General features: G+C 42.0%; 1 protein-coding gene across 2 annotated transcripts in view; it reads right to left on the bottom strand.

The window, feature by feature from the left end:
• Positions 1 to 12,045, bottom strand: part of LOC149313953 (integrin beta-5-like) — a 114,676-nt gene extending 102,631 nt beyond the window's left edge. For both annotated transcript variants that reach the window (XM_089520227.1, XM_089520228.1), the window contains exon 1: positions 11,632 to 12,045. In XM_089520227.1, the coding sequence (XP_089376353.1) occupies positions 11,632 to 11,734 (103 nt within the window). In that variant the 5' untranslated portion in view covers positions 11,735 to 12,045. The remainder of the gene's footprint in view (positions 1 to 11,631) is intronic.
• Between the last annotated feature and the right edge of the window lie 600 nt (positions 12,046 to 12,645).

Below are 12,645 nucleotides of genomic sequence, written 5' to 3'. Positions count from 1 at the left end.
ACTTGAGCATACGCGGAATTTGGTATATGCGGGGGGGTCCGGAACGCACTGTATATATTCCACTTTTCTCTCAGCATGGGACCCAAGGAAGTTTACATCAAGTTAAAACAAAGTATATTTAAAATATTATTGTACAACTATTTAGAATAATAATTAAACAATTCTGTAAAAACCATGAAGTGAACACAGCTGGAAACACACATTTAAAACATAATAAAAAAGGTAAAAGCATGGGACACTCCATTCAAAAACACTTCTGACACATGAACCAAGTGCCTACCTAAATAAAAACATTTTTGCCAGCCAATGATAAAAGAGCAGAGAGGGAGCCAATGAAACCTCCCACACATGGGACTTCCTCAGCCTGTGAGCAGCCACAGAGAAGGCTCTTTCCTGTGTCCTCCCCAAACATGCCAGTTATAGGACAGAGAGAAAGGCTCATATAGGGAGATATGGTCTTTCAGACAGTCTAGTCCCATATCGTGAAAGACTTTAAATGTCATAACCAGCACTTTGAATTCTGACCAGAAATGAACCAGTAGCCAGTGAAGCTGTTTTAACAAGGGAGTTAAGTGCTCTCTGTAACCAGACCCCATCAGCATCTTGGATCTGCTGAAGTTTCTGAACCATTTCCAAAGGCAGTCTCATATACTGTAAGGCAGAGCCTTACAGTAATCCAAATGGGGTATAGTCAAGACATGTCTCACCCTAGGCTGACAACACTTCAGTCATCTCTTACAATCTACTGCAAGAATGAGCAAGTTGAGCAGTCTGAGGGCCAGTTTTCTACCCCTGAGATTCTCAATGGCAGGGTACAGACCGCCAGCGCCTGGTTTTCTGCCGAAGGGAAGCCTCAGCCACCAAACTGTGAGGCTTCCCACCAGCAGAAAAAGAACCCTTAAAAAGCGGGTTATTAAAAAAAAGAGTTAATAATTAATAATTAATAGTAACGGCAACATCTTTCAAGCTAGAAGGAAGAAGACAGAGAGAGAGAGAGAGAGAGAGAGAGAGAGAGAGAGAGAGGGGTTCTTTCTATGCTGCAGTGGCGGCGTAACAAGCGTGCCAGTGTGCCACTGGCGCACTCATTATACAAGTTCTGCGGGATACTGCGCGACACTTGCGTAACAACGGTGGTGCCCATGTGTACGGGGTGCCACCATTTTGACACCCTCATCACGTGCGAGGGGCGTGTGGGTGGGGTGCCCCTCACATGTGATGAGGGCGTCCTTCGGAGCTGGTCTGTACTGGGCCTAAGATACATACTGACTGCCCAGAATAATAAGGAAAGAAGGAAGGAAGGAAACCAGAAATCTACTTCTGATTCGGGGGGATGGGCGGGGGGGATAAGTAGTAGTAGTTGTTGTTGTTAAATATTCAGCAGTGCAAGGGAACTTATAGCCTATTTAAAAGGTGAACTGTCATTCCTAAAGCCTTGCAATAGAAGCAATTCACTTTATGTGTGTACGTGTATACTATGCATGTGTACCATAGGGAGTCTGGGTAAATAAATCAGGGGTCACAACAACATCCTTGCTGGCCATATGTTGCCCCAGGGCCACAACTTGTCTTCCCTCAATTTACTGTCACAATTTATTATCACCTCCCCTTCTTATTTTGAAATTTAGTGTAAGAAAATGCCATTTTAAACTTGCCTGCCAAGCTATGATTCAAGTTAAGAATAAGAAGCATTCATTGCTTTCCACTCCTTCTCACCCCTGCAATTCCTTCTGTTAATTTCACCCACTCCCTTATTCCCTTTCTATATAATATTCAAAACTGTGGGCAGAATTTGTCACTTTGGGGTTTTGTTCTCCACTTTTTAAACATGCTCAGCTCTTTAATGGTATAAAATCATAATTCAGATTTAAAAATAGGGCTGTGAAGCAGTGTGTGTGTGTACACGTCTCTGTGTGTGTTTTCTGCTCTACTCCCACATTCAAGATAGAAAATTAATGCTATAAAACTAATTTTATAGCAAGGTAGAAAATTATGCTTCAGCTCTGCCCACATTGTAACTATAATTCAAACAGCTAGAATTCCAGTTGCCAGTAGTTGTTTATCACAACCCCAGATTTAAAATGAGCAACATGAAGAGTGGTCCAGAGATTCAAATGAAGTGGGAACCATGGTGGTTTAAACCGATTCATTTGGAATCATGATCCGGTTTAAACAATAGTTGGAACAAGGAGTGATAAGCAAATTGTCTATCCTGTATATATATATTTTCATTTATTATTGAATAAGCAAAAACATACTGTTCTAGATTAACACACACTACTACAACAAGATTTGGACCCTCTTTGTCAGGCCATATAAAGGAAGCAAGCATTAAGGACAGCCTGTCTTGCAATCCTTTGCCACTGGCTGCTCATTAAATAGTTTGTTAACATGCCCATTTAAGTTGTAAGCACACAAAAGGAAATCAATGAATACAGAACTAAAAGCACTCAACTGTACTCTTGCTTTTAAAAAGCTTGAAATAAAAATGCAAAAAATAAGGAGAGGGTACAGAGGGTTGTACAGATGCATTTTCTAAAGTGCTGCTATTTTAAAATCAATTTCATGTAGAAATTCAGTCAAGAACATCCCTATAGCTTCAATGGCTGTTCCCTGCAGTAGATATGCTTTTTCTCTCACAATACAGTAACTCAGCCTCAGCACCAGAAGGAAGTCAGATATGTCTTCTACCTATTAACACCCAAATGGCTTGTGCTCTATAATTAGGAATGCCATGGCTATCATAAAACAATGAGATTTTAGAGTACACAATAATTCTCCTGGAAAAAAGCAATGAAAACTGCTAAGGTTACAACTCAATTTAGGTTTATTTAGAAGCCAAGTTCCACTGAACTTTGGGTCGATTCTTTCAGAGTAAACACAAAGGATCAAGGCTGCAAGCATTACATTAAAGCCTATCTCTAGGCTTGTCTTGAGTGAACATTGCCCACACTTGCCTACAATCCTGAGGAATAGTTTGTTCTTTTTTGAAAGTGAAAACTGGAATTAACAAGCTCCAGTATATGCCTCTGGACATACGATGTGCCATTCAACACTAGCCAAAGAGATTCTTTCAAATTAGCTTCCACACATAAGCTAAGCAAACTACAGGAACACTTTAGTAATCTACTCTGTGTGCTTTACACAAACTAAGTCAGTTTACAACTGACTTGCCCTATGAAGCTTAAGAGTACAGGTAGCGCTGAACAGTGGCATCAATAGCTATCATGTTTATGTATCATTAAAACTTAAAGTATTTTGCTACACAATTTCCTTCCAAATACTGTAAAATTATTTCCATTTTGTATGTTTCAATATACATCCCCTTGCCCATTTTGAAACAGAAGCCTTGTAGGATATCTTACAAGAGCTGATGTGACGTAGTGGTTTGAGCATTGGACTACAATTCTGGAGACCAGGATTTAACTCTCCTCTTGGCCATGGAAATCCACTGGGTGACCTTGGGCAAGTCACACACTCTCAGGCTCAAGGGAAGGCAATGGCAAACTTTCTCTCAATATATCTGGCCAAGAAAATGCCATGATAGGTTAATCTTAAACTCAGCATAAGTCGGAAACAATCTGAAGGCACTCAACAACAACAAAATGAGTGCACTAAGAATTACCAACTCTGATACCACTCTATCATTGTTGTCATGGTCACAATTCTCTTCATATGATTAAATATAATTGTAACAATAGTGATTCCCCCCCCCCCCCCCATTTGTCTACATACAATTCACGGAGCACAAGAGCAGCTCTTCTAAAATGTAGGCCAGCAGACTCATGGAGTCTGGAACAATTCACTTCGAAAGATATAGGTGATCAGGCCAATCAATGAGGTTATTTAGGCACATCCCCCAGATATACATGGACCATTCCCAGAAATAACTGAGAGACTGAGAGAACATTTAAAGGGCACCACAGCAAATACTGAATGATTGTGCTCTCTCTTGGAGATTCCCTGCTTTCATTTAAGGACCCAAATGGTAGAAACCCAAACCATGAGCTGTGCATTGTAGAAAATCATCCATGGAATTCAATTGCGGGCGGCAATCAAAAGGGCAGCCAACTGGCATTTGGTGAATAGGTACGCTGAGACCTTGTAAACATGGGTTATTGCTGCAACAATTCTATCCACGGCAAAATAATTCTGTCTATGAAAAGGATAGCATCAAGGCTTCTTTACAACCATTTCAAAAGCTTTGGAAATTGAAATTAGATGGAGTACATAATGAAGAGTAAGCTGTGAGAACAGAAGAGGGTGTGTAAAGCATTGATAAAGTTAGAACTACTGGCCCCAGTCTAGGTTAACAGCAGGTTAATAGAGTAAATAGTAAGCAGTTCCAAGAGGAAATTGTTTGACTAACAATTTTGACACAAGCAAAGATCTGGTCCCTTTTGCAGTGGTTCTCTACTAGGAGGAAGGAAGTTCCCAAAGTTTTCCTTCCCAGAACCAGCATGACCAGTGGTGAGAGATTCTGGGAATTTAAGTCCAACAACATCTGGAGACTTTCTGTTTGAAAACCATGGTTTTAAAAGAACATAAATATGTGATGGGATGTTTAAAACATTTTTGGCACACAGAAGTTCCAAGGATAAGTGTGAGATATGAGGTGGTGGTAAAAGAAATCAGAGTACAGTAATTATATTTTAAAGTGACCTTATTTGAGGAAGGTTAAGGTTTTTGCTGCTATTTTGAATGTCACAATAGCAGACTTTGTGAATATAGAAGCTGGGTGTTGTCTCTTCTTAAACCTCAGATACATTACTTTCCATGTTAAGTGGAAGATACCATTAAATATGATTAAAATCCAGTGTTCACCAAAGTGGTCATCTATTTATTTATTTATTTGTTTGTTTGAAGTATTTGTTTCCCACATCTCAACCCACCAGGGCTCCCAAGGTTATGTACAATGAATAAAAACACTTTTATTCATTTGAATCCCATTATGGGGGAAAGATGGGATATAGATCCTTGAAATAAAATAAATAAAACATATTTTAAAAAATCAAATACATGACTGAAAACAATAACGAAACAAACTAAAAACCTTCTTTAAAAGTAGTTCTAGAACCTCAAACAATTAAAAACAGTTAGAAATAACTAGACCAGCCACCCACAACTTTAATAATAAAAGGCAGAGTGAAATAGCTCCATCCTTGCTGCCAGCTATTTGCTATTTTCAGTCTTTGCTGCCATCCCACAGAAGGAATGAAATCAGCTGAATCCCACCCCCTTGGGAGAGAGTTCCACAGTTAGAATGCTATTCAATCTCTTTTGAGAAAGAAAGGGGTGATAGTACCTAACTGACTCCAGAGGTGGAAACCCAGTTTTTATACAATAGGCTACTTTTAGCCACAGTTCGTCTCACTTCATCTAGCTGCATTCCATCTATAAAAACAAGCCAACCAGATTACTCAAAGAGGTATACAAGCAAAGCAGGGGGACCCTTTAATGCCAGAAGTATCAAACATGCAATAATCAAACATCTACAGTTTCTGAGAATGGGATATACTTTGAGCTTTCCTTTATCAAGTAGCTCCTATTCCACTGACTAAAGTCCAATCCAAACTGCAGAATTAATCCAGTTTGACATCACTTTAATGCCCTGGCTCAATGCTAGGGAATTCTGGGAACTGTACACTCATCCCTAGTACATTCACTGGGGTTAGGGGCACAGGTCCCCCGTGAATGTGGAAAAACTGCAAATAACAAAAACACTATGTTTTTACCTGAGAGAATACTTCTCTATGAATCTCTAGGTCCTCCAGTGCAACTCTGTGGTCAACATCTCCCAGACACTGACCATAGAATTGCCCTGGAGGAGCTACAAATTCCTAATGGAGTGTTCTCTCTAGGAATCTCTAGGTCCTTAAAGTTGACCACATAGTTGCACTGGAGGATCCAGATATTCCTAGAGAGAACATATTAATAAAATCCATGAATAATCAAATCTGTAAAAGTCAAAACTGCAAATGTGGAGGGATGAGTGTAGTTTTGTGAGCCATTTAGCTTTTTTTCTCAGAGAGCTCCAGTGCCATAATAAACTACAATTCCCAGGATTCCCGAGCCCTGGGTCAGGGCAGTTAAAGTGGTGTCAAACTGGATTATTTCTGCAGTGTGGATTTATTCCCTTTTTTAAAAAAAAAACCCTGTCAACAGATGCTATCACACTTCAAGCCAGTGGATTACCTGCAGTTCTAAATATAACTACTTTTCAAATGAAATCAACAAAATGACAAGGTAGAATATCAGTTACAATGGCATGACCCATACGTCCAAATGTCTTTTGTGTCTATCTCTAAGACACTGAAGGTGGGGCAATTTAAAATTAGTCAGGAGAGGAATGCAAGAACCTTTTCCACATACAAGACTTTCCTCACCTTGGAACTGCCCCCCCCCCCCCACACACACACACATACACATTTCTCCTGGAAAATGGGATGCTTCTGGTCTCAGAAAACTGGAAAACAATCCAGTTAAAACACTGCCCTGCAATCAATTTAACTTCTACTGCAACAAAAAGTCTGCCTCACAAGGTGTACATTGGATCAATTGCCATAAACATCCATTCCTCTCCAAAACACAATTCCCTCCCAAACATAATAAAACAAATGTTGCTTTGATATTTTGATAAGCGAGGAAACTAGGACATATATTTTTAAAAGCTCATTAGATGGGACACAAGTAATATCAGTCAAATGAGCATCAGTTAAATGTGACTGGTTTCCAGACTAAGCATGCAGAGCTTTGTAGCCTTACTGTGACTTTTGTTTACCATGCTTACCTGCCAGGTAACTTTTTTTAACATATTGCCACTGCTTGCTTCATTTTATACTAACTGTATAATAATAATAAATAATAAAATTTTATTTATATACCGCCTTCCCAGAGATCAAGGCGGTTTCACAACACAACACATATAACAATAAAAACCATTAAAAACATCATAAAAACAAATCATACAGTAAACAGTCTCACGCTAGCTCAACAATGCTGCTGAGAGGAGAGAGGAAGGGAGTACGTCAGGGGTCATCAGGGGTCAGGGTATGCCTGCTGGAATAGGTGTGTTTTTAACCCCTTTTTAAATTGTTCCAGCGAGGCGGCCGAGCGGAGCTCGACGGGAAGCGAGTTCCAGAGCTTGGGGGCCGAGGTAGAAAAGGCTCTCTGCGTGGTGGTGACATATCTAGCCTCTGGAACCCTTAGCAATTGCTTCCCGGCAGACCTGAGTGTGCGGGGCGGATTGTATGGAGAGAGGCGGTATTTTGAAAACCTACATAGAAAAGTGTCAAGAAGGTAAGCAATGTGTTTCCCTCCCAGAAATGTAAAGTAGCAGAAAGAGACATAGCAGTTGTTCTAGGTGCAATTTGGACAGTGGTGCACATTCAGTTTTGTTTAAAAAAAAAACATGTGAAATACTCAGGTACATCCTCATTACTGTAGAAATAATCCAGTTTGAAACCACTTTAACTGCCATGGCTCAAAACTAAAATTCTGGGAATCATAGCTTCGTGAGGCACCAGAGCTCTCTGACAGAGAAGTCTAGAAAACTACAGTTCCCAGAATTCCATAGTCTTGAGCCATGGCAGCTAAAATTGTGTCAAACTGGATTATTTCTGTAGTGAGGTTGCAGTCTCAGTTAAAGTACTGAATTATAGAACACAAAAGTATTTTTCAAGACAAGAAAAGTAGGATCTCAGCTTGCTAAGGCTTAGCTCAGATGGCAAAACTGGCTGAATGGGACCACTGAACCTGGTGCCTGCTGCTCAATATCCACCCAGCCATTTAGTATTGATACTTGAAAAATCAGAGGTATGTGCATCTGCCATTGTTGTTTGTTGATATATACCTTCAAGTCATTTCCAACATATGGCGACCCAATCATGGGGTTTTCTTGGCAGGTTTCTTCACAGGAGATTTGCCATTGTCATTCTCTAAGACTGAGAGGGTGTGTCTTGCCCAAGGTCATGCAGTGGGCTTCCAAGACCTAGCCAGGATTTGAACCCTGGCCTCTTGAGTCATAGTCCAAAGCTCAAACCACTACATCATGCTGGCTCTCTGTAAGTGTATTTATTTGGGCAGCAAGAAACTAAAATCTCAGTAAGTACAGCAACACTAAAATTCACTTTTTCTAATTTTCTCAAGTGTTAACAGAAGGCAGGGGAAGAAGAGCTCAGAAATGAGGACAGCTGCATCTCTGGTCAGTTGTTGTTACTGCTGTTGATGATGATGTTATTTTCTTACCTGCTTCTCTTCATGGTTCAATCAGTGTACATGTTTTACAGAACAACATACATGGGTTTGCAACACAGATGGTACATACATTTTGTAGGCCAGCTTCGGAGTGCTGCCTGACTCACCCTTGGACTACTCACATATAATTCTGAGCTTCTTTGGCAATTTGCAAGCCACTTCCCCTATACACATTTTGAAAAACACAGCTTCAGCCCAGTAATCTGGTAGATGAGCCTCACTCTTCTCTTTTACAAAAGGTCTTCTTACAAGACGGCCAGCTCTAGCACTATAAACACCTCACAGCATTTTTTTTCCCTTGGCTCAGATGGAGAGAAAACCCACCACAGAGGCCTCTCTTATACTGCAGGATAAACACAACCCATCCTTAGTGGCTGTTTTACTGAAACATACTTTGTCAGTGGTCTTTCCAAGCAGAGATTGCACGGAAACCAAGTGTAAGCCAATTTCGTGCATATGAATTAAGCCAGGCTAATATTTATAACTCCACCCGCCCCCCCCCAAAAAAAATTGTTGTAAAGGAGACAACCTAGGAAAATCACACTCTGAAGACCACACTCTGAGACACAGCCGGCTTCCCTGTAAAAAAGACTTGGCATCTATATTCTCAAAGCTATAGGACCAACAACCTTTGGCTTCCATTTCTGAAGTCTTCACTGTAACAAGTAGTTGCCCAAGACAGCTGCCTAAACTTAATCCGTTTGGCCAGTCACCCATGTCCCACTGCCAGCAATTTAAAAGGAAGGGGTGGGATACACTACAGTTTCCCTTAATCTTGAATATTTCTAAATAAGCAAGTAACAGAATGAGCTGAACACGTACACTAATTCAATGCAGTGACTAATGGTACCTTTTATATTTCAAATTTTTCTTAACTCTTAAGAGTTCTTGGGCTCAAAAATGGCTCAGTAGGGACTGTACTCAAGCTAATTTGGAAGCTACTTTCAAGGACAATTTGTTGTTGTTGTTGTTGTTGTTGTTGTTGTGTGCCTTCAAGTCATCCCCAACTTAGGAACACCCTGAGGGGGTTTTGTGGCAAGATTTTGTTCAGAGGTTTGCCACAGCCGTTCTCTGGGGTTGAGAGAGTGTGAATGGGTTTCATGGCTAAGCTGGGAATTTAACCCGGGTCTCCAGAATCTTAGGCCAATGCTCAAACCACTGTGCCACATGGGCTCTACTACCCAATATCATATCCTATATATTAGGGTTTCCCAACCTGGGGAACACACATGCCCAGGGGATGCAAGATGGAATTTCAGGGAGTGCGACAAAGATATTTATGCGAATCTAGAATCAGTCAAGACAAAAATCTACGAATTGCCTGAATCCACAGTCAGCAAAAAAGTTTTATGTTTTGACAAAATCATGAATGAGAAGCAAAATCTAAAAAGGACTGTATATACTCAACTATAAGTCGACCTCGTATATAAGTTGAGGGTAGGTTCTGGGGCCAGAACTATGGATTTTGATATGACCCGTGGATAAGTCGAGGGGAAAACCTAGAGGCATGTAACAAAGGATCGAAAGTGGATGAAGCAAAGGAAAACAATGCCAAAGAACTTACAAAATTCCAGCAGGTGTAACTATTTGCGCTCATACTAAAGGCTGGATGGATGAGAGACTAGGGGTCAGTGCTTCCAGGGCAGATTAAACTCTTGCCTTTCAACATCTATATGTGTGTGTGTGTGTGTGTGAGAGAGAGAGAGAGAGAGAGAGAGTTAAAATACAGTACTTACATGGATAAGTATGATTTGGATAAGTCGAACCAGGGTTTTTGGGTCAATTTTTTAACCTAAATTTCCAGACTTATACATGAGTATACACAGTAATAGAGTTTTCTGTTCACAATTGGGATTGATCTTACTGTTTAAGTTTTTTTTTCCTGAATAAATTAGAATCGAATGGCTCAATGCAGATGTCCATTTTATACACTGAGCTAAAAGCTTTTTTCTTGTATGTGGTTCAATTCGTGGTTCAAAAATTAGAATTTAGATTTTGTCATCTTCAAATTTGAGAACATTAATTGAACATTTCCTAGGGGTGAGAGGAACAGAAAAAGTTGGGAACCACTGCTCTATACTGATCTACCCACCTGCCAGCCGCTGAGATGCCTCACTTTTTGTGCACTTCTACAGTGTCCCTCCAAAGAGAGCTAGTGTGCCATAGCGATTTGAGCATTGAACCACGACTCTGCAGACCAGGGTTTGAATCCCACTGAGCCATGAAATACAAAAGGATAAATTAAAGACAAGTTGTAGGACCTTCAAGAAAAATCGAGGACATGACTAACTCAAAGCTGAAAACGTTAATATAAATTCCTGCTTCTCAGCCATGCTCAAAATGGAGGACATTTTGATGTTCTTCCTGGACAGAAGGTTTGGATGTAGTTTTGTGTGGTTTGTTTTGTTGGACTAGGACTTTGGAGACCAGGGTTTGATTCCTTGCCTATTGGGTGACCTTGGGCAAGTCACACTCTCTCGGCCTCAGAAAATAGCTGCTTCGAGTCCCTATGAGAAAGGTGAGATATGAGAAAATAAAATAAAATAATAATAATAATAATAATAATATTGCAAACTCCCTTTGAAGAAATTTGCCAAGAAAACCCCATAACAAGTTTGCCTTAGTGTCAACATAAATTGCGAACGACTCAAAGGCACACAACAACAACAACAACAATAACAACAAGTGTCCCTCAATAGAAGAGTCTCGGGGAAGGGGGAGGTTTTAAAGGAAGGACAGCAGAGAAATAAACACAGATATTTCAAAACAAAAATGTAACCAGGGTGGTGTAGAGGTTTGAGTATTGGACTATGGCTCTGGAGACCTGGGATCGAAGCCCAGCTCTGCCATGGGAGCCCACTGGGTGACCTTGGACAAGTCACGCTCTCTCAGCCTTAGAGGAAGGCAATAGCAACAAACCTCTCTGAAGAAATTTGCCAAAAAAAGAAAAAAGGACAGGTTCGCCCTAAAGTTGGAAACGACCTGAAGGCACACAACAGCAACAAGAAGTTCCCCTCAGTACAAGACTCTCAAGCAGGGCAGCATTTCATCACAGGAATAAACACACAAATGGGGAAAAATGAAAAGAAGAGAAAAAAGGCCAAGTTTGTGCAAGTGAGCGTTGTTGTTGGCTGCATCTACACTGGAGGAACAAGTCCGTTTGGCACTGCTTTTAACTTGTTGTCTGGCTCTTTGCTATGGAATTCTGGGAGTTGGAGTTTGTTTCCTGGGCCCACAACAAATTCCAACTCCCAGAATTCCATAGCAAAGAGCCAGACAACAAGTTAAAAGCAGTGCCAAACCGGGTTCTTCCTGCAGTGTGGATGCCAATGGTCTCTGCCTGGCTTTCCATTGGAGGGCAAGGGAAACACTACTCACCTGGGACGCTGTGCAGAAAGGAGGAGAAGAGGCAGAGGTAGGCAGCGGCCCAGGAGGGCGGCAGCAGCAGCAGCAGGAGCCCCCTCCTCCTCCTCCGGGGCATGGCGGCCGAGGGGGGGCAGGGCAATGGGCACCCCGCCACACTCACCCCTGGGCCTTTGGGGGGCGCCTCAGAGAGAGAGAGAGAGAGAGAGGAAGTGGAGCAGAGATGGTGGGGCTCGCCTCCTCCTTTGCTCAGCTGGGGCGCCTCAGGGTTGCGCTCCAGTCTTTGGGGGGGGGCCTCCTCCTCCTCCTCCTCCTCCTCCTCCTCCAAGGCCCTGCTTCCCTCACTCCCCAGACATCGCTCCAGGGCTCTTCTGGTCCCTACTTTACGCACACCGCCTGCCTTTTCACTCTTTCTCTCTCTCTCTCTCTCTTTCTTTCTTTCTCTCTGTCCCTCCTCGCGCCCTCCCAAGACTCAGTCAGCAACTTTTTCTCTGCCTCCTCTCTCTGAGCGGCGAGCCCAGTCCCAGTCCCCGCCCCGCCTGGTTAACTCTCTCCCCCCCGGCCCTGGAGGGCCAAGCCGGGCCGGAGGGATGATGAGGCTGATGCTGCTTTCCCGCCTTTTGGAGGAGAAGAAGACCCCGGGAAGCCAAGGGTCCCCTTCCTGAAGGACGGGGAAAGAAAAACTAAGAGAAGGAGAAGGAGAGGAAGGAGGTGAAGAAGAGGAAGGAGGAGGAAGAAAGAAAAAAGAAGAGAAGGAGAGAAAGAAAGGGAAGAGGAAGAAGGCGGAGGGGAGGAGGAAGAAAGAAAAAAGAAGAGGAGAAGGAGCGGAGGGAGAAGGAGAAGAGGAAGAGGGGAGACGAAAAAAGAAAAGAGGAGAGGAGGAAGAAAAATAAGAGAAGAAGAAGGAAAGGGGGAAGAAGGAGGAGAGAAAAAAGGAGAAGAGGATAAAGGAGGGGAGAAGGAAGAAAGAAAAAATAAGAGGAGGGAGGAAGAAGGAGAAGAGGAGAGAAGAAGAAGAAGGAGAATGAA

Source organism: Sceloporus occidentalis, unplaced genomic scaffold (assembly GCF_023333645.1).
Source record: "Sceloporus occidentalis isolate IW3139 unplaced genomic scaffold, rSceOcc1.0.p SCAF_4, whole genome shotgun sequence".
NCBI classification, from domain to species: Eukaryota; Metazoa; Chordata; class Lepidosauria; order Squamata; family Phrynosomatidae; genus Sceloporus; species Sceloporus occidentalis.
This window is presented reverse-complemented; position numbering and strand designations above follow the sequence as displayed.